Source organism: Mobula birostris, chromosome 11 (assembly GCF_030028105.1).
Source record: "Mobula birostris isolate sMobBir1 chromosome 11, sMobBir1.hap1, whole genome shotgun sequence".
In the NCBI taxonomy this organism is placed as follows: domain Eukaryota; kingdom Metazoa; phylum Chordata; class Chondrichthyes; order Myliobatiformes; family Myliobatidae; genus Mobula; species Mobula birostris.
In genome coordinates this window covers 97,936,650-97,962,898 of record NC_092380.1, presented here as the reverse complement: position 1 = coordinate 97,962,898, position 26,249 = coordinate 97,936,650, and the positions used below count along the sequence as shown (strand labels likewise).

General features: G+C 40.4%; 1 protein-coding gene across 5 annotated transcripts in view; it reads left to right on the top strand.

The window, feature by feature from the left end:
• Nucleotides 1-26,249, top strand: part of LOC140205268 (protein kinase C-binding protein NELL1-like) — a 1,028,119-nt gene that overhangs the window by 205,786 nt on the left and 796,084 nt on the right. For all 5 annotated transcript variants that reach the window (XM_072272741.1, XM_072272739.1, XM_072272737.1 and 2 more), the window contains 3 exons: nucleotides 2,559-2,641; nucleotides 14,955-15,083; nucleotides 21,922-22,024. In XM_072272741.1, the coding sequence (XP_072128842.1) occupies nucleotides 2,559-2,641; nucleotides 14,955-15,083; nucleotides 21,922-22,024 (315 nt within the window). The remainder of the gene's footprint in view (nucleotides 1-2,558; nucleotides 2,642-14,954; nucleotides 15,084-21,921; nucleotides 22,025-26,249) is intronic.

Below are 26,249 nucleotides of genomic sequence, written 5' to 3'. Positions count from 1 at the left end.
CAAATGTCAGAATGGGGGGGAAGAAATGTGATCTAGGTGACTTTGACTGTGGCATGAATAATGGTGCTGGATGGGATGGTTTGAGTATTGCCCGAACTGCTGATCTGCTGGTTTTTTTCACGCACAACAGTCTCTAGAGTTTACAGGGAATGGTGGGGAAAAGAAATCCTGTGAGTGGCAGTTCTGTGGGCGAAATACCTTGTTAATGAGAAAAGCCAGAGGAGAATCGCCAGACTGGTTCAAACTAATAGGAAGGTGACAGTAACTCAGTAACTAAGCATTACAACAGTGGAGTGCAGAAGAGCATCTCTGAATGTACAACATGCCAAATTTAGAACATGCAATCACTGGCCACTTTATTTGGTACCTCCTGTGCCTAATATTGTGATCACTGAGTATATATCGTACTTAAATGCTCACAAAAGCTGATTTTTTTCTCTAATTATAGCATGCTATGCACAACAACTACACATTAATGTAAAATTAAAATATTCTACATTATTAAAGTATTTGCAGCAATAATCACTGATTGTTATAGGTGTTGATCAATTAATGAAAATGAGTCGTTAGTCTTTGCAACACACACAAAATGCTGGAGGAACTCAGCAAGCCAGGCAGCATCTCTGGGGAAAAAAAGTACAGTTGACATCTCGGCCCAAAATTCTTTTTTCCACTGGTGCTGCCCGGTCTGCTGAGCTCCTCCAGCATTTTGTGTGTGTTGCTTGGATTTCTGGCATCGCAGATTTTCTCTTGTTTGTCATTAGTCTTTGTCCTGTTGTGGAGAAGGAAAATGGGTTATGATGAGAAGCTAACAAGAGTGCAAAAACAGATGGTGAGCAGTTCCACAAATAAATAAAAATGAATGTCGTATTTAGATGATGAGCCCTTAAAGGATTAGACTGGGGAATGATTAAATGGGAATGAGGAAAGGAACAGACTTTGTACAAATTTGTTATATGCAGTTTATCTTCATAGTGGAAGAAACTAAAAACATCCCAACAATAGTAGGAAAAAGCTAGGGGAAGGGTATGGGGGGTGGGGTGGGGAGGAGGAAGTACCTAAAACCGTCACTGACGAGAAAAGAGGTGCTTGATAAGATTGGAAGCTACAAGATCCCCTTGTATTCCTGATCTTCCCACATTCCCGAGACTCTGGAAAGATCCTGGCAGATAGGGAAACTGCCAATTTAACTATCTTATTCAAGAAAAGAGGGAGGCAAAAAGCAGGAAATAATGATCCAGTTGAACTAGTCATCAACATAAATCATTATGAAGAAATGGTAGGCCATTATTGGATAAGCAGTAGCAGAACTTACATTAAAAACAATAATTACAGTCAAGCAGAGTTAACATGGTATTCTGAGAGTGAAATCATGCTTGAAAAACTTAGAAGTTCATGGGAATATAATGAGGTTACTGAATATAGAAGAATCAGTAGATATGGTACATTTAATTTTCCAGCAGGCATTTACTCAGGTGATACAGAAAAGATGACTGCACAAGTTTTGGCTGTCTTGTCTCAGGAGTGGAAAGCTTGCACTGGATACAGTTCAGATAAAATTCAGTAGGTTGATTCCTGAACTGATGTGTTAGTTGAATAAGGAAAAGTTGATGAGGTTGACTCTGGCTCATTTCAGTTCAGAAGGATGGTAGGTAATCAAACTGAAAACATATAAGGTTCTAAAGTGATTTGAAAGGTTGGTTGCTGAGAAGATGTGCTTCCCTTTGAAGAGCAGGTATTTAAAACTGGGGCATATTTTCAGATTGAGAGGACACTCAAGTGCGTCATGGAGTGAATTCTTCTCTGAAGCTGGTGAATTTTTTGGAATCCCTATGCTGAAAACTGCTGATACAGAATAAATGCATGTATTCAAGGGTGGGCTAGATTTATTGTCCATGTGGAAGGTGAAAGGAACAGAGGAGAATAAAACCAAGGGCAAGATCGGATCAGATGTGATCTCACTGAAACAGCAGGACTGAGGGACCATATGGCCTCATCCTGCTCCTGTTCCTTCTGTGCCCATGTCCTTAAATCTGATAACCAAGGCTGTGTAAACTTAACCACTTCAAAAAACCTAATTTTTTTATAGAAACTCTGTGTAGAGCTATAAACCTTTCAGAAATGTATCCTTTCAGTGGCATGAAAACAGAATACAGCTTGAGAATAAATCAACAACATTTAAATAAAATTCTGTTGACAACTTGCACCAGGGGAGTGAATGGAGATGATGCAGGAATACAAATTCACGGAATGTCTGCTTTCAAACAGGTTTGCTACAAATTCCATAGTGACAACTGGAGTCTTATTTTGTCATTGCTGTGAAAATCATGCCCATTTAAATTGGAAGAGTATAATGTTATATTGTGCATGCCAGTGTTATTTATTGTTTTGGAGGCATTGCATAGCAGAATGTGGTTTCTTGCTGTTGCTATGGAATCCTAAGTAAAATGGATGCTTTGAAATAATGATTGGCAATAGTGTCATCAGTGTTGTATCTTATATAGTCTGTGCCTCAATTCTTATGTTTTTGTCCTTTCTTTACTCTTGCCATTTTGGAGCATGTCCAACATGCAGCGACTTCCTTAACCTGGTGCAAGGCATTATGGATCTGCAGGAACTGCTTGCGAAAATGACAACCAAAGTGAGTTTACCAGAATGCTGGTTTATGGTATTTTTAACTTTAAACCACCTGGCTTTGCTTTAATCTTTCAAATAGCCATTGAATAAATGGATTCACAGATGCATTCTCCAACTCCTAAACTCCTCCTTCTGGTGCTCCTCCCTTCTCTTTCACTCATGCTCCACTGTGCTCTTCTCATCAATTTCTTCCTATTTAACCCTTTACCTTTTCCATCTATCCCCTCACAGCTTCTCACTTCATCCCCTCTCTCTCCAACACCTTACCTTCTCCCCTCACCTGGCTTCACTTATCACCTGCCAGATTGTACACCTTCCCCTCCCCCCCCCCCCCCCCCCCACCATCTTATTCTGGCTTCTTTCCCTTTCCTTTCCAGTCCTGATGAAGGGTCTTGGTCCGAAATGTTGACTGTTTATTCCTCTCCAGAGATGTCTGACCTGCTGAGTTCCTCCAGCATTTTGCGTGTGTATTACTCTGCATTCCCCAAACTCTAGGATGCACAACATGAATTTAGGATTACTTTCATGGTCAGCATAGATTTGTGATTTAGCTGGAAGACTAGAGCATTATAAACAAGGAAAACAATTTTATTTTTTAAATGAGGTAAATATTTTGTTCTCCTAAACTTATGATAGGTTTATTCATGACAACTGCTCAGCTTGCGAATCTGACACCATTAAAGAATGAGTGGGTTGGCTGTGTGGGACTTACTGCCCGAATTCACTTTTCACCAGATTCCCACAGCTGTGACTCCCAAATGTCCTCACTGCTGCGGCCATTCCACAAGCAGGAATTGGGCTGCAGGTGGTTGAAATACATCTGACCCTGAATAGTGCTGACAGCCTTCTGGCGGTTCATGCTGTCTGAATATTTCTCTTGCTTTTGAGGACATTATCTCCCTGCTACCCCTCTCTCCTGGAATCTCTGCCAGAGCAAATGTTCTACCTTTGATAGTTCTATAGTATCTTTTAATCTTGAATGTCCTCCTTTGATCACTGATTTTTCTACTTCATGAAAGTAGTCTTCAAATACAAAGAAAGATGATTGTTCATTGGAACCCCCTCTTCTTATTCCAACCCCAAATGGATAAATTGAATTTGTCAAGAATGATAGATGGAAAGCTTGATATATTTAATTGTCCTTCATTTTTCCTTGGAGGTGTGTTATCATTTTTCTTTGAAAAATATATTCAAACCAATCCAAGTTGCACAGTAAAGCTTTTCAGATTACATTGATAACCAAACCTCATTTTCATTTCAGTTTGGAAGATGATTTCAGCATACTGAAGCGTATTAAATGGTGACTTTTTAATCTTTTCTGGAATTGAGATCAAGATGCAGTTCAATCTTGATCTAATGTCTTTGAACCAATGCAACATTTTGCCAAAAATATTTGATATTAAAACAAATCATTGTAAGTATGGGTTTTTTGATAATTTCCCACCAGCATGAAAGATTTCTAACTAAGATTATGCAGGACGCAAAAAGAATTTTTGCAGTCCACAGTGCTTATTATAAAATGGACATTTTGAGCAAAATTTATGGAAGCTAAGCTAAAAGATGGCTGACTTTAAAACACACAATATTTGTGATTTCTTTGGTGTCAAATCAGGGCTATGTTCTAGTCCAGAGCTCCTTTAAAGTCCCAAGTACATATATGTCACCAGATACTACACTGAGATTCATTTTCTTGTGGGCATACTCAATAATCCATAATAGAATAATAACCATAATAGAATCAGTGAAAGGCTGCATTAACTCGGGTGATCAACCAATGTGCAAAAGGCAAAAAGCTGTGCAAATACAAAAAGGAAAAAAAGCAATAAATATTGAGAACATAAGATGATGAGCCTTTGAAAGCGAGTCCATAAGTTGGGGAACATTTCAATGATGGAGCAAGTGAAGTTGAGTGAAGTTATCCTCTTTGGTTCAAGAGCCTGACGGTAATAACTGTTCCTGAATTGGGGCAAGCAGCTTTAAACATTGAATTGACCTTTGTAGGTACCCTGCCAACAGGAGTGTTGGAAAATCTAGTTACCTCTCTCTTGAATATTTTATGCCTATTTTATATTATGCTTTTAAGGTTTAGATTGAGCACTCGATTCCTGAATATCCTAGGCTGACATGCCTTTTGCCCATGGGTCCTCCACTCCCTTTCTATTACGTGAGTTCACTCTGCCGTGCGTGTTGTTATGAAACACTGCAAATGGAGTGTCTGCTAAATACACACAAAGACCAACTGATTTGTGCAGAATCCTGTAAGTCAGAGTAATGTCACACAGCAATTACCAGAGACCTTTATAAACACACCAAACACTACCATGATTGCAATGAGAGAAGAAATGCTGAAAATCTAACCAACCTTCTCCCCAAGAGCAATCTCTCCTTATTTCCTTGTTTACTTCAGATCTGGTTGTGGCAGAGCTCATAGTTGTAGCTGCAGCCATGAGGAGGCTTTGGGCTGAGTGCAGAGCGCTCCAGGATATGAATCTGCTGTCAGAATGTCCTGAAGGGCACTACGGGGCTTGCTACTCTAAGCTACACAATCTGGTGCAACAGCACAGTGGAAGGCAGAGTGCGAGGGAAGAGAGAGGGAGGGAGGGAGAGAGAGAGAGAGAGATAGATAGATATTGATATTGATATTTTGAGATTTCTGGAATGGGCTGCCCAAGTGACCCTGGGTTACAAAGCATTCCCTGAAGCTTTCCAACAGTGTATGCCTCTTGAAGAGGAAGGAGGCACATGTTGACAGAAGGCCTCAGGGCAAACCTTGTAACACTTGGGGAGCCTACTTCAGAGCATACACAATAGCAGTGAAACACATTGCCAGTGGTTAGACCTGGAATCATAAGTTGCAATCTCTATGAGCGTAGAGGGAGGGGAAGAGTTACTCTCAGGACACGCTGCAGAGATTGTTTTGAGAGTTGCTCAAACATGGGGAATGAGCAAAAATCATGGTTGTTTCGTAAGGAGTCTCACCATTTTACCTTTAACACCTAACTGTTTTTATTTTTATTTTTTATTTTTGCCTACTCCCCCAACAGCAATATGTTGGGGACCACCACTGATCATAAAATCTCTTGAAATGGGCAATAATTTCCTGTGGCTGTGAGGACTCAGAGCATTTGTGAATTTGGTCTGCCATCTTCAAGTCTACTTGTCCGAGGATTGCAGGTCCACAGACACTGAAAAAGCCATTCTTGTTCAATGCAAGGTGCTCTGCTACACTCACGAGCAAAGCTAACTTGCACTGTATTTTGAATTGATAGATTAGATCAGATTCAACTTTATTGTCATTGTGCCGAGTACAGATACAAAGCCAATGAAATGCATTTAGCTTCTGACCAGAAATGCAAATCTGTGCTGTTTTGCAGCTGAATGGCAGCAGATTGTGAATGTTTCTTTTTCGTAATAAGTAGAAGCCACCATCGCATCTCCTTGAAAGGCAGTTGTCACCTCAGCAATCCTGTCTCTGCGTGGCAGATTAATAGTTTTGCAATGTCCTTGTTTGGGAATATTTTTGCTTTTCCCTGATTTTTTGCTCATTCCCTATGTTTGAGCTGCTCTCAAAACAAGCTCAGCAGCGTGTGTTGAGAATAACTTTTCTCCTGCTTCTACACTCATAAAGATTGAGTGTTAAATGTTGACCTTCCAGCAACCACTACCATACACAAGAGGCTATGACTAAACTAAATCCTTAGTGACATCATTTCAACATTGCCTTCCCTTTGTTACCAGCCTTCTCGGTTTCCTTTTTGAAAACTGGCAGGAAACAAATCAATGGGAAATACTTTTTGCACAACCAGTTAAGACCAAAACTACACATCGTTCATGATCGTTCCATTAGTGCCTGCTTTCTGTCATGGTTACGTTGTATCCGGAATCTGATGCATTTGCTATCCAAAGGTTCTTCAGATGTCAAGAATGAGGCATAAACTTATTGACAGCACTTTTACTAAGTGTTACATGAACAATAGAATATGATCAAGAAAAAGTAGTCATAGTTGTCTCAGACTAGAGATAACCAAAAATTTGAATGATTTGAACCTATAAAAAGCCAAATTGAAGTGGTCTGGCTCCTGCTACAGAAAACTAATAGCTTCTATAAAAATACAGAAAAAACTACTGGAAAGTTCAGTGAACAATTATATGTATATACTGTAGGTGATTATATAAAATACAAGCAAGCATAGGAAAGTTAAGTTATAAGAAAAATAGCACTTCTATACCCTAATGCAACAGTTCAATGACTGTAAGTGTATAACCTTTAAGAAAGGTTTGTCCAAATACTAGAACAGTGTTGGAGAAATACCAGTCTATTCATGCAACAGTTGATGGATGAGATTAGATGTTGTTTCCACTGATCATGACAGTTTCTGTCAGATCAATAGATTTATTGTAACACTGGTATCATTTCCCCTGTGCATGATTGTAGGCAACGGTCTTTTCTGGATGCCAGTTCCTACTGCTCTTTGATTCAGGTTCATATTTTATTTTCACAGGTACTTCGAAACATACTGTGAAATGCCCTGTTTGTGTTAACAACCACCACACCTAAGGATGCACTAGAGGCAGCCCACAAGTGTCTCCACACATTTCACTGCTGGTGTAGCCTGCCCACAATACTCAGCAGAGTAAAACAGAACATAACAACAGCAAAACAAGCCCCTTTCCTCCCTTCCACCCACACACAACGATCCTCCATCTTCCGGACAGGACTCTGAGCCTTCAATCTCCAGACTCTAATCTTAGGCCATCGTGCCTTGACTTCTGAATTTCTGATTGGCCTTTGGATTTTGATCTTTGGTATCGACCTCTACTGTAGTGTGCAGACAGCACCTCTGTGCATGTATCCAACTCTTCCTCTTGAACTCGAGCGTGATGATTGTGTGAGATAATTTGGCTGACCCTGCTGTTAATGCTTCTGTTGGTGCATAATAACTTCTCAGCTCTTCTTAACTGTGTAGGCTTAATCCTACAAGTACTGGTAGATCTTAGCAAGTGCAAGGACTCCTCAAGTTACTTGCATTTAATGTGCACCAATCACAAACAAATATTAGAACCAGCTTTTCCTAAGAGCACAGTTTTCTGTATGAGGTGCCTACATGAAAATCTTTTGTTAACAGCATCAATACAGAATTGCAAGGGTTAAGCGAAGCCATTTTAGTGCATGAGTTATGAGAAAATAAATGTTTATATCATTGTGGAATTAGATTTATTACTTATTTCTAATGCAGTAGTTACGGGTAGATGCAGGGGAGAGAAGGAACAGAGAGCCAAATAAAATTGCATATATAATGCACAAAAATAAACCAACTTCGGAGTGACTTCAGGGCTATGATTTAATTCCAGCCTTCTCAGATTGCTTCAATGTTTTTTTAACACTGCATAATATGTTGAGAATTTCTCTCCAAGTTGAGGTGCAATGAGTTTTGGTAATAAATTTTATCTTGGAATTTTAAAATAATTACTTACATATTGGCACACATCCACAGAAATGAAGCAGATACCTTTATTTATGATGCGTACATATCTTTTTAATACTCCTGAGTGTTTATTCTTCCCATAGGTGAATTTAAGAGGAAAAAAAATCAATTTTCAATTGGAGCTTCCATTTTCAAAGACTGTTCTGGTGTTTAAAATTTCTAAGCTTCTTAAAAGGGCAGAGGGTAAAATAAGGAATGTGATCCTAAGAGTGAACATTACCAATGGCCTGTCATGGTATAGCCACACTGACAACACGACCAAGAAAGCTTAACAGCACCTCTACTTCCTCAGGACCCTAAAGAAACCTGTCATATCCCCATAAAACTTAACATTTTAGTGATGCATCATAGAATGCACCTACTGGATGCATCATGGCTTTGTATGGCAACTGCTCTACCTACTCTTTGACTGCAAGAAACTGCAGAATGTTGTGGATAATGCTCAGCGCATCAGGGAGACCAGCCTCCCCACCATGGGCTCTTCTCACTGCCTCAGTAAAGCAACAGCATAACCAAAAAACCTGGACATTCTCTCTTCTACCTTCTCTCATCAGGCAAAAGATACAAAAGCCTGAAAGCACATACCACCGGGCTCTACCCCATTGTTAGAAGACTGTTATGGTTCTCTAGTGCGATAAGATGTACTCTTGACCTCACAGTCTACCTTGTTCTGATCTTGACCCTTATTGTTTTACATGCACTGCACTTTCTCTGTAGCTGTTGCACATTTGCTTATTGTTTCACCTTGTAATGCCTCAGTTCACTGTGTAATGGTTTGATCTGTATGTCCAGTATGCAGGACTAGCTTTTCACTGCCCCTTGGTACATGTGACAATAATAAGCCAGTACCAATAACAATTCCAGTTACACATGTTCAACAAGAGCTGTTGATTCATAAATTTATGAAAATGAACTGTTTGGCCCAATTCAGTGTGCATATCAATATCCTGTGCTATTCCTATTTGCCAGTGTTTGGCCCAGGTCTCTCTAATTTTTTTTCTATCCATAAACTTCTCCAAATTTCTTTGGAGTATTGTAATTATATTCATCTGTAGCATTTCTTCTGGCAGCTTGTACCATACCTGCTGTGCAGAAAAAAAGAATCCCTCAGATCCATTATAAATCTTTACTCCCTCAAGTTAAACTTTCGCTTGGTAATTTCAGATTCTGTTTCCCTGGGAAAATCACTATGACCATCCACTTGATCTACCCCACTCATGATTTTATATACCGCCATAAGGTCATCCCTTGGCCTTCTTCACTCCAGGGAAAACATCATGGCCTGTCCAGTCTGAACTCTGAACTTAAGCCCTTCTATTCTGGTAGAATTCCTGTAAATCTTTTCTGCGTGCTCTCTAGTTGAATCTCATCCTTCCTACATTAAGCTTTCCAGAACTGCACACAATATTCCAGGTAGCGTCTCATCAACATCGATGCTCCAACCCTTGTACTCAGTGTCCCATCTTCGCTATTTTGACATTTTGCAGACCTATGTACTTGGTTTCTCTGTGCTATGTCACTCTCTTGATGTGTACTGTGCATGAGGTGATATGGTTTAATTTCCTAAATTGCAACACTTCGCACTTGTTTATGTTAATGTCTATACTGACTGTGATGCCAATGAAATCTAATCACATCTGCCTGCATGTGGTCTATCTCCCTCCATTCCTGTGTTTTTCAAGGTGCCCCTCAAAATACTTGTTAAACTGTTGCTACCATATCTCCTCCTACTACTTCCCCTGGCAGTGTTTTCTAGGCATCTGCAACTCACCAGGAGTAAAAAATAATCTCATAGACCTTCTTTAAATTTTCTTCCTCTCATCTTAGTCCAATGCCCTTGAGCACTTGATATTTCCACCCTAGAGAAAAAAAAATTGTTTTCCCTGCCTATACGTCTCAGAATTTTATATACTTCTATTAGCTTTCCCTCAGCCTGTAGTTCCCTGGCTACCCTTCTTATGTAAAGGTAGAACATTAGCCATGTTCCAGTCTTCTGGTAACTTGCGCTTGGCTAAGGAAAGTACAAAGAAAATCTCTGCTAGGTCCCCCAGAATTTCTGACCTTCCTTTCCATAGCATCCTAGGATACATCTAATTGGGATCCGTCCTTATCATCTTGAAACCTCCAAGGCACTCTCTTTCATAATATCAATGAAGGTAGTTTATATAGAACTGAAAAGGTGCAAAAATGTGAAAGAATTTTAATATCTCAAGATATAATGCAATAATGAGCTGAGAATCATATAGATTATTGACATTAGGGTGAATGGGAACCTGGTTGTGCCCTGACAGGGTGGGGGCAGTTGTTTTTTTTTCCTGTTGAGTAGTGACAATGTGTTATGTGCCAGCCCCAATTGTTTTTGAGAAAGGTGATGAAGGGTGACCCTGTTGAACTTCTGTAGCCTTACTGCTGAAGGTATTCGCAATGCTTCCATTTAATACCAGAGAATGTATACAACCTGAAATTCTTACTCTTCGCAGACATCCATAAAACAGAAGAAAGATCCCAAGTAATGAATGACAGAAAAACTTTAGGACCCCAAAGAACGTGTTGCAACTTCCAGGCTTAATTCTAACCTTCCCAGAAGTTTATCCCGGGTAGTAGGGCTCTTGAACTCTTGCTGCCAAAGTTCACTTCCATTGCCTGAGTGGAACATCGTTCAAGGCGGAGTATAGATTACTAAGATGGGCTACCAGCTGGGGATGAAGTTTGACATGAATTGTCTCAAGGTAGAGATTGCGATATAAATAATTAGGTCATTTTATAGTGGTTAAGAGCCACTGCTGTGCGTGTGGGCTAGACAGTTGTTATTCTATACCACTGAATTAATCATTGATGAATTTAACTCTTCTCCCGAGTTCCATGCGCTGGTGTTTATGGAAGGTGAAGGATGGAATAGTGATTGTACAGTCATGAGATACTGCTGCTTCAATTAGGCCTCTGATCCTCTGGGGTGAGCATCTATTTCATGCCTGAAGTAAAATATTCATTTTGTGCTTGCTTATGTTTTTTAATGAATGAAACAAAGGAGAATTAACTGAGGAATTGGCAGCAGCAAAAAAAAATTATTTTTTCATGTTGTTCATAAATATTTCATTGGATATAAACTACTTTGGTTTAAAATCTAAAAAGAAAAAATGTTGGAAATGCTCAGCATGTCAGGCAGCATCTGTGAAGAAGGTCAGAGTTGATGTTTCAGTGATTATGAACTCTGTATAGAACTGGAAAAGTGTGGAAAATAATGTTTTATCTTGCAGATGGAGAGAATATGGAAGGTCTCTGATAGGGTGATGACGAGGAATAGATGCATGACACAGATTGTTATTGATTCAGCGAGGGCATTGAGTGGTGCTTAATCTATTTGAAGGAAGTGTAGATAGGAGGAGAACAGAGGAGAGGAAAATAAAACCTGCTGGAATTCAAAGTTAGAATTTGAAAGGTACTGAAAATTTTAAATAAAAGAGCACTCCAAGAAAGCCCAGTAGCATCGGTAGAGAAATAAAAACTGAGTTTTAAAAACTGCCAGGAATTAAAGAGGGGACAAAAGTGCAGAAACTGAAACAACTAATTGGAAATGCTTCAGAGGTCGGTAGCATCCGTGGAGAGAGAAAAGTTGCGTGCTTTGGGTTAAGGTCTTTCATCTGGCAAACGAATCCAAGTTGCAGGGGAAGTGTGAGGTTGAGTATGTTTATTATAGGTTGCAGATCAAAGCTGTCAAAAAAACTATTACTTGAAGAATCAGCAGTTAGATACAGGAGGAGGATAAAGAAGAATTGAAACATGGACACAAGTGTGGGGAGAGAGAGAGAGAAGGGAATAAAAATATGACTACCTGAGATGGTTAAATTCAATATTGGGGTCTCAGGACTGCAACGTACCCTAACCAAAGGTTGGAGACCAAGAGCAGTGGTAATAGGAAACAGAAATCAAGCAACAGGCTCTGTTCATTCCATGCCTCTTTAAGCCACCCCACCATTTCTACCAATGACTCCCACTCCTGGTATTTTCCTATATAACATGGTACAACACATGTCCATTTACCTTGTCTCTTCCTGTGACCTCAGTGTCCAAACAGTACTTACAAGTGAATTCCCTTGCAATTTTCTTCCAATCTACTACATTCAGTGTTCACAATATCATTGTCTTCACATTGGAGAAACAAAATACACATTGGGTGACAGCATTTGGAACATCTCCGTGCAGGCTACAAGGAGCTTCCAGTTGCCTGTCACTTTTTAATACTCTGCACCTTTCCCACTCTCACTTCTCTCTCTGCTCCTCAATGTTTCTCCAATATAAGCTTAAGGCACTGCACCTGGTCTTCAGTCTAGTCACACTGCATACCTCTGAGTTCGATCATTGAAATAAACCATTTCAATTAACACTCCATTTGTTTTCCTTTCTCTCTCTACATTGCTCGTGGCATTTCTTGTTTTATTTTTTTCTTCATTTCTGCATCTGATTATTATTTTCTGAAGTAATTCTTACCAATAATAACTTTATTGTATGCCATCTCACTGATATTCCCTCTTCTCCCCATTTAACATCCTTCTTGTACTTTTCTACTTCTGATGGAAGACGTCATACTGACTGTTTCTTTCCCCATGAAGGCTACTTGACCAGCTGAGAACTTCACACATTTGTTTTGTATTTCCACCATCAGTATTTGAAACAATAAGTGCATTGGGAATGTTACAAATTGAATGCAACAAGCATAATTGAACCTTGCAGCCAGTTGTGACTATAACTTGACTATCTGTACATGGAATTTTGAAGCAACTTCAGTTTACATTTTTACATTTTTTGGTTTTACGTTTTTTTTTGCTTAATGCTAAGAGTTCTCAAATCTACAAATGAAACTCTTACACATTTGCATTGGCCATGAATGTGACATATATGGGTTAATTATTGTCATATATACCAAGATACAATGAAAAGCTTCTGTTTTGTGTGGCATCCTATCAGAAGTTAGCATTGCATCTTTTTTTCTCTTTATCATTTTTATATGGCAGAGACTCCTTTCAATTGCATTTCTGATTTCCTCTGATGTAGAACATGCCAACAGTATCCAGAAATTTCCTTATGCAGGTCTTTTAACTTTATGTATATATATCAAAAAAACCAGCAGATGTGGAAAATAAAAACAAAATGCAATAAAAACAAAATGCTGGAAAAACCCAGTAATTCAGACACTGACTGTGATGAGAGTCACAGCTAATGTGCCTTGTCAGGAACTTGTTCGGAAGAAAGATCATGGACGTCAAGTTTTTACTGAGATTTCTTCCACAATTGCCAGCTGGGTTGCTGAGTTTCCAGCAATTTTGTTTTTAATTGCTAATCTTTAAAAATTGCCTCATCTTTAATTTCACTTGCATTCAGATGGAAATGTGTAAAAAGAGCAGTGCCAATTTCATCTGCTTTTTTGATTTCCTAACTGATGGCAAGTGGCTAAATTTGTTCCTTCCATGTGGATTTGGAGTTCAGACTGGAAGGAAGTTAGGCCCACCCTGTTGTGTCTTTGCCTGCAGTTCGAAGGAGCTATAAAATTAATCTCTTGTTCTTTCCTTGCTTCCGAAGCTAGCTAAATGATTGTGTGTAATTTGGAGAAAGCAGAATTTTACCATTAATGTTTGTAGATTTAGCAGACGCAAATCTGGAACTTTAGAATTGAAATGTCATGAACCTGAAACATTAATTTTATTTATTTCCAGCAATTTTGTCTTTATTTTCTTTAATCAGATTTCCAAATTGCTTCAATGCAGTTTATCGTGATGATTATACAAAGGGAAGAAGTATTAGAGACTATCATCCGTCAGCTTTCTGCAACTCCAGTTTTAATACAAGCTTTCCTCTTTAATTGCTGATGCCTGGTCCAAATACCTTGCCCCCTGTGGTGTGAAGAATCTATTAGCCTTATTGAATCTTTTGGGACGGGGTATGTGGGGAAAGACATCAGATAATATTTCTGGAAGTTGACTTCACTAAAATGAACAGAACACCAAGATATTTTTTATTAACTTGCATAAAAATGCTTATTATATACATATCAAAGCAAGGAGCCATAAATATGACCACCAATAAATCCAAGTAATTCAGAAGCAACAACTTGAAGAATATAGTTGAAATAGCTGTTTGAGGTATAGAATTTGCTTTGAGCATGGCAAAGCATTTTACGGCCATTTATACAGTGACGGTAATGTAGAAGCAAAGAATCAAGACACTACACAGGAGATTTGTCAGACAAAACAAAAATATAGTGAGCCACATAGGTGATATTATTGTTATGTTCTGTCGAGCATGGTGTGCTATGCTGATGACAGAATGTGTAACGACGCTTGTGGGCTACCTCCTGCACATCCTTGGGTAAGTTGGTTGTTGGCACAAACGATGCATTTCACCGTGTGTTTTGAAGTACATGTGATAAGTACGTCTGAATCTGAAAGGCATTGGATGAGCTTGGTGAGGGTAACTATGTCAAAAAGATTGTAGACAGGTTGAGAAGGATAGGAAGGACCTGGATATTTTTTTTTGTAGATTTAATTGGGGTTCTTCAATACTTTGGAACCCTTTTTGGGAGCTTCAAAGGGAATTCCAGATTAGGGACTGTAGATTTGGTGAAGAGGGGGAAGACTGAATGAAAGCAGATTGACACAAGAGAATTAGCTTATTTTGTAATGTATATTATGAAGGAAGGAATAAAGGGGTGGGGCACCTTTGGATAATTTGAATGGGAAGAGACTTATTTGGGGTACATGGTGGCATGGATCAGTGACACGGGCTTTCATTTGACATTGATTTTATATAATCTCACTGCTAATCATACTATTGCAGTTGAACTATGCTGAGGCCCGACTGAATGAGCTGGAGAGCTGCTACTGTGAGAAGACCTGTCGGGTGAACAGAGAGGTGCACCGCAGCATGGAATCCTGGGTTGAGAAGTGCAAAAACTGCACCTGCAAGGTCAGTGACTTGTGGGGTGATTTGATCTGAGTGGCCTGAAAGTGCATAATGTCCATTGTACTCTTTGCAAGGATTGGGCAGCTTGGGATCTCTGTGGAAGTGGGGAACAAATGACAATTTAAGAGCAAGTTTCTACCATAAACTCCATTGCAGTTTCCTGCCCAGTTGAAGCAATTCTATTTTCCATGTCCCAAGGCCAGGGTGAATTTGTGTGGGTGTGGATAAGGCCATGTCTTGTCATGGTGGGATAAGGTCTCTGGGAGGTTTATCCAGAGAGGTGGAAAGGGAGGTTGGAAGTTTGCTCCCCTTTCTGGTTCCATCTGCCTGTTACCTACACCGCACTTTACTCACTATTATCCTTATTCCCTCCCCCCACTGTTCCCATTGCCCACCATTCCACTTTTCTCACTTCACTCTCCACTTTCCTTTCCCATAAACTGTATCTTTTTGCCCACACTAATCACCTCTTTCAATACCTCCACTCTCCCCTCCCCATTTGATTTCACCTACCCATCAACTCCACACCTCTCACTTGCTAACTCCTACCTCATCCTTCCCCACACTGGTCTATACAGTTCTGATGTAGACTCTCGATCTGTAATGTCAGCTATTTGAGATGCTACCTAGTTTGGTGAGTTCCTCCAGCGTTTTGCATTTTGTCCTGCTCCAGATCCCAGTGCCTTCAGTTTTCTTTCTTTACCCTTGAAAAGCAAAAAAGTGGGGTTTCTAATTAAGTTATTGTGTCTTTGCTGGCTGTCAACTTAGTTGGCAGAAAGGCTATCATAGGAAAAACAGTTTTTGGGATCCTTACGGGAAGAATTGATCATGGGCAGCGCCTGAAAATTCTGCTGCCCAAAATTCTGTTCCTCCACAGGTGTTATGAAGGAAGCAAATTCTAAGTAGACCGCTAATCTTTTTAGCTTTAACTGTTGGAGTTAACATATTGAATTTGCTGAGGGGTATTTTTATGAGCTAGGGATTCCTTCCATAGTGAATTGTTCCTTCCATAGTTAATTGGCTAGGTGAGACGACAGCGCAATCTCTACAGCAGAAGCATTTTAATCACACGCCCATTGACTGGAAGCATTAACAAAGTGAGAGCCTATATCTGTTGTCTCTTTTATAAATTTGCATTTCTCATTGTATATGAGTTGTCAAATTAACTGCTGCGACCATTCTGATGTAAAAGCTTGATAAAGTAGGAGGAATAGGAATGAATAAACATGAGAAATTCTACAGATTCTGGAAATCCAGAGCAACAGACACAAAATGCTGGAGGAACTCAACAGGTCAGGCAGCTTCCAAGGATACGAATAAACAGTTAATGTTCCAGGCTGAGACCCTTCTTCAGGACAATTGTTCATTCAGAACAATGAATCAGTTAGGATATTCTGCATATGCTATTTAATTGCTGAGGAAAAGGTAGCAATCTTAAAAATTGTAGGTAAGTTAGAGAGTGAAGTTTCATGGAAGTGAATAACAAAATATAGATTGTACTGAGTCAATTGCCTTGATGAAAACGTATATTGATTAGGAAGTTCCTGCCAGCATATATTTAATGTAAAAGGTAAAAATCTGTCAGTACTGATAACTTCCCTCAGTTCTCAATCAAGGAAGGTTAATATTAACTGATCAGGGCATAGCTGTTGATATCTTGGTTTTAGAACCATGGAAACCTTAAATGTAAAGCATCTGTGCTATGTTGCTGCTTGGAGCTTGGAACTATGTCATCCCTTCTGCATCCCTTTGATATACCTTACCTCTTGCTGCTGACTTTTGATCTTGAAAATAGTTTCGTTAGCTGGATTCCACATCCTGGTCAAGCAGGAGTATTCTGCTCAGACACTGGACAGTCTTACGTCAATGGTAATCTTACTCATTTCAAAAACATGATGTTGGATATCTGAGAGGAACATAGGAAATGGTTGGAAGTACTCAGCAGTTCAGATGGCATCTGAAGAGTTGATGTTTGAGGTGGTTGACCTCTCACCAATATTTTTCTGGTGGTTCAGAGCAGAGGTCATCTGCCATTAGTACGACAGAATGAAAGGATACCATTGGCCACATGCACCTTGATGACCAACATGTTTCTGAGATAAGCACCAGAGTATTGCAGTGTCAAACTGTAGAATGCACTGGAGATATGGTGCTGGCAAATCTGACCTTTAGTCCTGAACTCAGTGACATATCATGGTTTCTTGTTTTGGCTCCATTCCTTACAGTGAAGTTGTTGGCCTGGATAATGGAGGTTAATGGTCCATTACTTTCCATTAATGAAATACGATTGAGCATCTGATACATGTTTTGGGATAAATTCAATAATTTAATTTTGAAATGTTTCCTTTTTATTATTTGTGTACTTAAGCAGTTTTTGTTATTGTTAGTGAATTATTGATGATAGAGACAGCTGGAAAAGCTGTTAAGACCATGAGACATAGAGTGGTAGGAGCGGAATTAAGCCATTTAGCTCATCGAGTCTTCACCACTACTGTGTCATGAATGATTTATTATCCTTCTCAATTCTGTTCTCCCCTCCCACCTTCTCCCTGTAACCTTTGATGCCTTGATTAACCAAAAACATATCAACCCCCTCTTTAAATGTACTTAATGACTTGGCCTCCATAGCCACCTGTGGCAATGAATTCCACAGATTTACTAACCTCTGGCTGAAGAAATTCCACCTCAACTCTGTTCTAAATGGATGTCCCTCTAGTCCAGAGGTTCCATTCTGGTGTCGACAGACCCGTTGATTATTGGTAGGGGTCCATGGAGTAAAAAGGTTGTGAACCCCTGCTGTAGTCTGGGGCTGTGCCCTCTAGTTCTGGACTCACCCACTACAGGACCCTTCCTCTCCACATCCACTCTATCTAGGCCTTTCAATATTTGATAGGTTTCAATGACATCCCCCCCATCTTTTTTTTCTAAATTCCAGTGAGTACAGGCCCAGAGCCATTAAACGCTACTCAAATGTTAACCCTTTCATTCCTGACATCATTCTCATGAACCTTCTCTGGACCCTCTTCAGTGCCCAAAACTACTCTCAATACTCCAAGTGTGCCTTATAAAGCCTTATCATTACATCATTGCTTTTACATTCTTGTTCTCTCAAAATGAATGCTAACATTTTACCTTTTTTTGCAATTGACTCAACCTACAAGTTAAGTTTTAGGGAATCCTCCACAAGGACTCTCAAGTGCCTTTGCACCTCTGACTTTTGAATTTTCTCTCCATTTAAAACGTAGTCTACACCTTTATTCCTCCTACTAAAGTGCATGACCACACACTTCCTTACACTAAATACTACCTCCCTCTTCTTTATCCATTCTCCCAATATACCTTAAGTCCTTCTGCAGACTTGCTACTTCCTCAACACTACCCGTCCCTCCACCTATCTTTGAACCATCTGCAAACTTGGCCCAAAACCATCAATTGCGTCATCCATATCAGTCAAATATAATGTGAAAAGATGCAGTCCCAGCACTGACCCCTGCAGAACACCGCTAGTCACCAGCAGCCAACTAGAAAAGGTTCCCTTTATTCCCACTCTTTGCCTCTTGCCCATTAGCTAAAATACTATCCATGCTGGTGTCTTTCCCGTAACACCATGGGCTCTTATTTTGTTAAGCAGCCTCATGTGCGGAATCTTGTCAAAGGCTTTCTGAAAATTCAAGTAAGCAACATCCACTGACTCTCATTTGTCTGACTTGCCTGTTATTTCCTCAAAGATTTCCAACAGGTTTGTCAAGTAAGATTCCCCTTAAAGAAACCTTGCTGGCTTTGGCCTATTTTATCATGCACCTCCCATTACCTCAAACTCATCCTTAATAATGGACTCCAACATCTTTCCCACCACTGAAATCAGGTTAACTGGGGTATAATTTCCTTTCTTCTGCCTCCCTTAAAGCCTGGAGTAACATTTGTAATTTTCCAGTCCTCTGGAATCTTTCCAGAATTCAGTGATTCTTAAAAGATCATTACTAATGCCTACTCAATCTTCGGCTACCTCATTCAGAGCCTGGGAGTATAGTCCATCTAGTCCAGGTGATTTATCTACCTTCTGACCTTTCATCTTATAAAGCACCTTCTCCTTAGTAATAGAACCATTACTCACTTCTGCCCCATGACACTCTCAAACTAAAGGTTCATGAGGTACAGTATGTACTCAAGATTACTTGTGGAGTGGTACAATGGGGAATAGTTGTGACTGTACGGCTTTGACTGGAGTGTGTAAAACTTACGGAATAATGCAGAGTCAAGCCAAAGACATCGGCTGAGTGGTGCACATTCCAGCCTGTTAAATTTTGTATTTCACTTCACAGACGCTGCCTTACCTGTTGAGTATTTCCAGCATTACCTGCTTCTATTAACTGGTATGGCACGGCTGGCATGTTTTGAATTTATTGTGAACCCTTGATTGCCCCTGTGCCCAGTGACATGTTGGCTATTTCAGAATACATTTAGCAGCCAAGTGTCTGATTCACAGGTGCAGCAGCCAGGGTAGGGTAGGCTGAATTAGAATCAGGTTTATTATCACTGACATATGTCTTGAAATCTGTTGTTTTGTAGTAGCAGTACCGTGCAAGATATAAAAAAATTACTCTTAAGTGACAGGCAAGTACAAAGTACAAGTTAGTGTTCAGGGATTCATGGACCATTCAGAAAACTGATGCCTCAGGGGAAGAGCTGTTCCAAAAGAGTTCAGTGTTGGGTATTCAGGCTTCTGTATCTTCCCCTAATGGTAGTCATGAGAAGAAGGTATGTCGCGGATGGTGAGCATCCTTAATGATGGATGCTGCCTTCCTGAGGCACTGCTTTTAAAGATTTCCTTGATAGTAGGAAGGCTTTCCCCCATGGTGGAGATGGTTAACTCTACAAACCTCTGCAGCCTCTTTTGATCCTGCACTTATGGAGTCTTCAAACTAGGCAGTGATGCAGCTATCAAAGTGCTCTCCACAGTACATCTGAAGAAATTTTTGAGTCTCTGGTAACATATCAGATCTCCTCGAACTCCTAATGAAGTATGCCCACCAGTGTGACTTCCTCATGACTACATCAATGCATTGGCCCAGAATAGATCCTCATGAGATGTTGACACCCAGGAACTTGAAGTTGTTCAACCTTTCTACTGCTGACCCCTCAATGAAGACTAGTGTGTGTTTTCCTGACTTCCCTTTCCTGAAGTCCACAATCAATTCCTCGATATTGCTGATACTGAGTGTGAGGTCATTAATATTACTCAACAAAGAATATTCTTGAGGAACAGAGTGAACAAATTAATTTTTTAAGTGATTTTAAATTTCATGGTCACCATTATTAATACTAGCTTACATTTCAAAACTTAAGTAATTAATTGGATTTAAATTCCCCACTGCTATAGCTTTAAACATATATTGTGATATTTGTCCATTAATTTAAGTATTGTGCTGTTGTTTGACCACCTACAACAACCCTTTTGGTCTGGGGTTTCATGAGGTTGATATGAAAGAGAGTCTGGTCTTGTGTCAAAGAAAGCCTTTTATCTTCTTTCATGCTTGTCAACATCAAAAGCTAATTGTTCGAAGATTATACTTGAAATAAGGTAACCACCAAGACACCCAGAAGATTGATCGAATTTGAAGTGCGCAAGTTAGGATGCGCTGTCAAGATCCTGAGGGATTCATCACTGCAGTAAACCAAATATCCACTTGATACAGTTAAAGATCCAATGCCTGGATTGTAGATTTCACTTTTTTTTTTGGCATGCTAATCACGTGCTTGGGTGGTGGGGTGGAGATAAGTTTCTACCGAAAGAGGTGGAAGGCGTTCCTTCCCTCCACTACCATGCAGATCAGGTCACCCTTGGGTAAGATGTAGCACATGCTTAGACCCCCCCCCCCCCCAGCCCCAATCGGGGTCACGTGAAGCCATGGGAGTAGGTGGTCTGTAGTTGTTTGAGCAGCTGGTGTATACAAGTCCTGGATATGTGACCACTGATGTCAGGCAGACAATCTCTGAAGAGTACTGTTAATGGCTGGGGTCACCCGTCCTGTAAAGACATTGCTCAGAACAAGGCAATGGTAAACAACTTCTACAGAAAAATTTGCCAAGATCATAAGACCATGATCACCCATGTCATACAACATGGCACATAATGATGATGAATCACGTGTTGTGCTACTGCTTAAAGCTTACCTTCATCTTTTCATTCCTCTGCTAGAATTTCTCTCTGCTGTTTAGATCAGGTGGGCAGGACAGTACTGTGAGTTCTGCTTCACAACCCCAGGGACCAGGGTTCGATCCTGACCTTTAGGTACTGCCTGTGTGGAGCTTGTATCTTCTTCGTTGTGATCACATTATTTCCCTCCCCCCACCCCCACCCCATGGGGATTGATGGCCATGTCAAAGAAAGTAATTTGCATAAGGAGAGGGTAATAGAAGGAGAACAGGATCAAAGGAATTGCTCCACTGGGAGGGAGTATGGAATCGATGGGCTGAATAGCTTCCTTTATCAAAATAAGGAGTCAAACCTTTTGCTGATGACTTGTTGGAGTACACTTTGGCCCAATGTAAAAGTGACTATTATTCATTTTCACCTCTCTGCTCAAGGTGTTTGGTAATTCCAACCATTTTGAGAAACACTGGGATGAGCTGGACGAACAAAGATCCACTTCTAACAATCCCTTCCACACATTTACAGTGGAAACAGTTTTCCATTAGATCTGTGGTATTCTTTATGTTTCTCCAGCATGGAGCAGCAGGGCACGTGTCTTAATTTGCTTGTAATTCTCATTGGATAAACTGCATGAACCATTAAATACTGTTACCATTTTCTCATGGGTATCTCTTCTCTCTAACTCAGAATGGAGCCATTGAGTGCAGGCGAGTATCATGCCCTCCTCTAAACTGCCCTGCAGATTTTCGGCCAGTATATAGACCGGGCAAATGCTGCAAAGAATGTCGACGTAAGTAAAGAAACTACTGGGGCATAATTCTTAATTTGTGCATTTCATTGCAGTTTGTACAACAGACTAATAAAATTGGAACATAACATTATCGTTAGATTTGAGCAACATTGGTCACATGACTTCCATTGAAGCCTATGGAGATAATTGCGCAGGGCATAGAATAGAACATGGATCTTATGCTCTTGCATTACCTTAATTTCCCTCCTACTCCTTGCCTTCAATTCAGATTCACTTATTAATGTACATGAAAACATACAGTGGAGTGCATCATTTGCATTGACAACCAGCACTTGGTTGCCACACATTCAGTCCATGATGTTCAGCAGCACAAAGCAGAACACAACAGCCAACAAATCAGCATCAGTAAAACACGACCCTTTCCCCCCCTCCCACTAAGCCAGCCACTCAAATACACCGAGACAGACCGCCAACCCAAGGACAGGCATCCAGTCAATTTGCAGGCTCGTAATGGATTGTAAGTTGGCCTCTAACCATGCACCTGGGATCTCTGAGGATCATGCATTCTCCTTGCCATCCGTTCTGGGTGTGCAACAGCATTTGTATTGTACACTTGATCTGAGCGGTCGAATTTCTGAAGTACAGTATGAGGCACAGGCAGATAAGATAAAACTTTATTTATCCGGAAGGAAATTATTGTTGTAAGGTTGTTCAGACAGAAATATCTACTTTAAAATACAAGATATAAGCGTTGAAGTACAAGAAAATAGAAAATGTGCATTAAAAATTCATAGTGTAAAATACAGATGTGCAATGAAACCATATATTTGTATACCTAAGGAGGAGGAATTGTAGAGTTTTATAGCCACAGAGAGAAAGGATCTCCTGTGACGTTCAGTGGCACACCTCGGTGGAATCAGTCTGTCTCCTCTGTTTGTCCAGTATATCATGGAGGGTGGTGAGAAGGATTGTCCGTAATGCTCCATAGCTTCTGCAGCATTCTCCAAGTTACCCAATATACTGAAGTGACTAAGATCGTTATTTCATAGCAGTATAGAAAACCTACACCACAATACAGGCCCTTCAGCCCACAATGCTGTGCCGAACATGTACTTACTTTTGAAATTACCTAGGGTTAACCATAGCCTTCTGTTTTTTTAAGCTCCATGTACCTATCCAGGAGTCTCTTAAAAGACCCTGTGGTATCCACCTCCACCACCATCATCAGCAGCCCATTCCATGCACACACCACTCTCTGCGTAAAAAAACTTAACCCTGACATCTCCTCCGTACCTACTTCCAAGGACCTTAAAACTGTGCCCTCTCATGCTAGCCATTTCAGCCCTGGGAAAAAGCCTCTGACTATCCACAGGATCAATGCCTCTCATCATCTTATACACCTATATCAGGTCACGTTTCATTCTCTGTCACTCTAAGGAGAAAAGACTGAGTTCACTCAACCTGTTCTCATAAGGCATGCTTCCCAATCCAGGCAACATCCTTGTAAATCTCCTCTGAACCCGTTCTATAGTTTCCACATTCTTCCTGCAGTGAGGTGACTAGAAATAAGCACAGTACTCCAAGTGGGGTCTGACCAAGGTCCTATATAGCTGCAACATTACCTCTCAGCTCTTGAACTCAATCCCATGATTGATTGATGCTTTCTTAACCACAGGGTCAACCTGTGCAGCAGCTCTGAGTGTGGTATGGACATGGACCCCAAGATCTCTCTGATCCTCCACACTGCCAAGAGTTTTACCATTAATACTATATTCTGCCATCATATTTGACCTACCAAAATTAATCACCTCACACTTTTCTGGGTTGAACTCCATCTGTCACTTCTCAGCCTAGTTTTGTATCCTATTGATGTCCCGCTGTAACCTCTGACAGCCGTCCACACTATCCACAACACCCCCAAACTTTGTGTCATCAGCAAATTTACTAACCTATCCTTCCACTTCCTCATCCAGGTCATTTATAAAATTCACGAAGAGAAGGGGTCCCAGAACAGATCCCTGAGGCACGCCACTGGTCACCAGCCTCCATGCAGAATATGACACGTCTACAAACACTCTTTGCCTTCTGCGGTCAAGCCAATTCTGGATCCACAAAGCAAGGTCCTCTTGGATGCCATGCCTCCTTACTTTCTCAATAAGCCTTGCATGGAGTACCTTATCAAATGCCTTGCTGAAATCCATATACACTACATCTACTGCTGTACCTTCATTAATGTGTTTAGTCACATCCTCAAAAAATTCAATCAGGCTCGCAAGGCACGACCTGCCTTTTACAAAGCCATGCTGACTATTCCTAATCATATTATGTCTCTCCAAATGTTCATAAATCCTGCCTCTCAGGATCTTTTCCATCAATTTACCAACCACTGAAGAGAGACTCACTGGTCTATAATTTCCTGGGCTACATCTACTCCCTTTCTCGAATAAGTGAACAACATCTGTAACCCTCCAATCCTCCGGAGCCTCTCCTGTCCCCATTGATGATGCAAAGTAATTGCCAGAGGATCAGCAATCTCCTCCCTCGCCTCCCACAGTAGCCTGAGGTACATCTCCTCCGGTCCCTGTGACTTATCCACCTTAATGCTTTCCAAAAGCTCCAGCACATCTTCTTCCTTAATTGCTATATGCTCAAGCTTTTCAGTCCGCTGTAAGATGTCCCTACAATTGCCAAGTCCTTTTCCGTAGTGAATACTAAGCAAGATATTCATTAAGTACCTCCACTATCCCCTCTGGTTCCATACACAGTTTTCCACTGTCATACTGGGTTGGTCCTATTTCAACCCGAACCTTATAAAAATATTGACCACTAAATTTACTATGTGTGTGACTGCACATCAACATGATGGTGGTGTTGATGATAATGTAGAAGGTTGTTGGAGTTCATAATAAAACACTTAAAGAATGCAGAGCTGGGCTGAGAAATGTCAGATAGAGTTGAAAGAGTGGTACACTTGGAAGGAGGTCAAATTTGAAGACAGTGTATAGGGTTACTGGCAGGATTCTTAGCAGTGTGAGGAAGAGAGGGCTCCTGGAATCCACATCTAAAGATCGCTCAAAGATGCTGGGCAAGTTGATAGGGTTAAGAAGGTGTTGTCCTTTAGTCAGTGAATTGGTTTCAAGAGCTGTGAGGTAATGTTGTAGTTCAATCAAACTCTGGTTAGACCATGTGGAGTAATGCATTCAGTTCTGGTCATCTCATTATAGGAAGGATGTGGAAGCTTTAGAGAAGGTAGAGAAGAGATTTACTAGGATACCACTTGGATTAGAAAGTATGCCTTATAAAGAAAGATTCAGTGAGCTGGCACTTTTCTCTTTGGAGTAAAGAGTGTCTTGATAGAGGAGTATAAAATGATAAGAGGCATAGATAGAGTGGACAGCCAGCAAGAAGGTATAATTTTAAGGTGATTGCAGGAAAGGTGAGGTGGAAAGATCAGAGGTAAGATTTTTATACCAAGTGTGGTAGGTATGTGGAACACGCTGCCAGGGTGGTGGTAGAGGAAGATACATTAGGGGCATTTGAGAAACTCTTGGATAGGCATATGGATGAATGAAAAATGGAGGGCCTTGTGGGAGGGAAGCATTAAATTGACCTTGGAATAGGTTAAAAGGTCGCACAATATTGTGGGTCGAAGAGCCTGTACTATACTGCACTGTTCTATGGTCTTTCATTATTCCCAGTTATTTATACTGGTGTTTTCAAGATTCAGCAGATGATAATGGATGTATATATTAACCTGACATGCTAACCAAGCAAATGTAGGGTAACTGAGTGAGAGAAAATTCCACAAGCATGAAGGCATGTTGTACATGAAGTGAATGGGTGGAACTTGTGAGAACAGGAAATGATCATGCTGTGAAAGTGCCAAGATGGCTCACCCAAAAGATAAAGAAAACCTGATAGGAAAGTGAATGACAGTTGGAGAGTTTAATGCTGATAGGATCAGGGCATTGAGCTTCATTAGATAGATTTTTCAAGAAAGAGATCACAGCAGCATTTGGGATTAAGTTAAATTTGGGTTAAATTAAATAGAGATACTCCTACCTTCATAACTCTGGAGATGGTAACAGAAGTAGAAAGCAGCTCTAATGGGAGGTTTCAACTAGTGCAACAGGTAGTGTCATGTGCTTGCCTGTATGCATGCACCCTGACAGATGCTGGCAATCTTGAGCAACACACACAAGGTGCTCGAGGAACTCAAGATCATGTACCGCTTAGGGAGGGGGATAAACAGTCGACCTTTCAG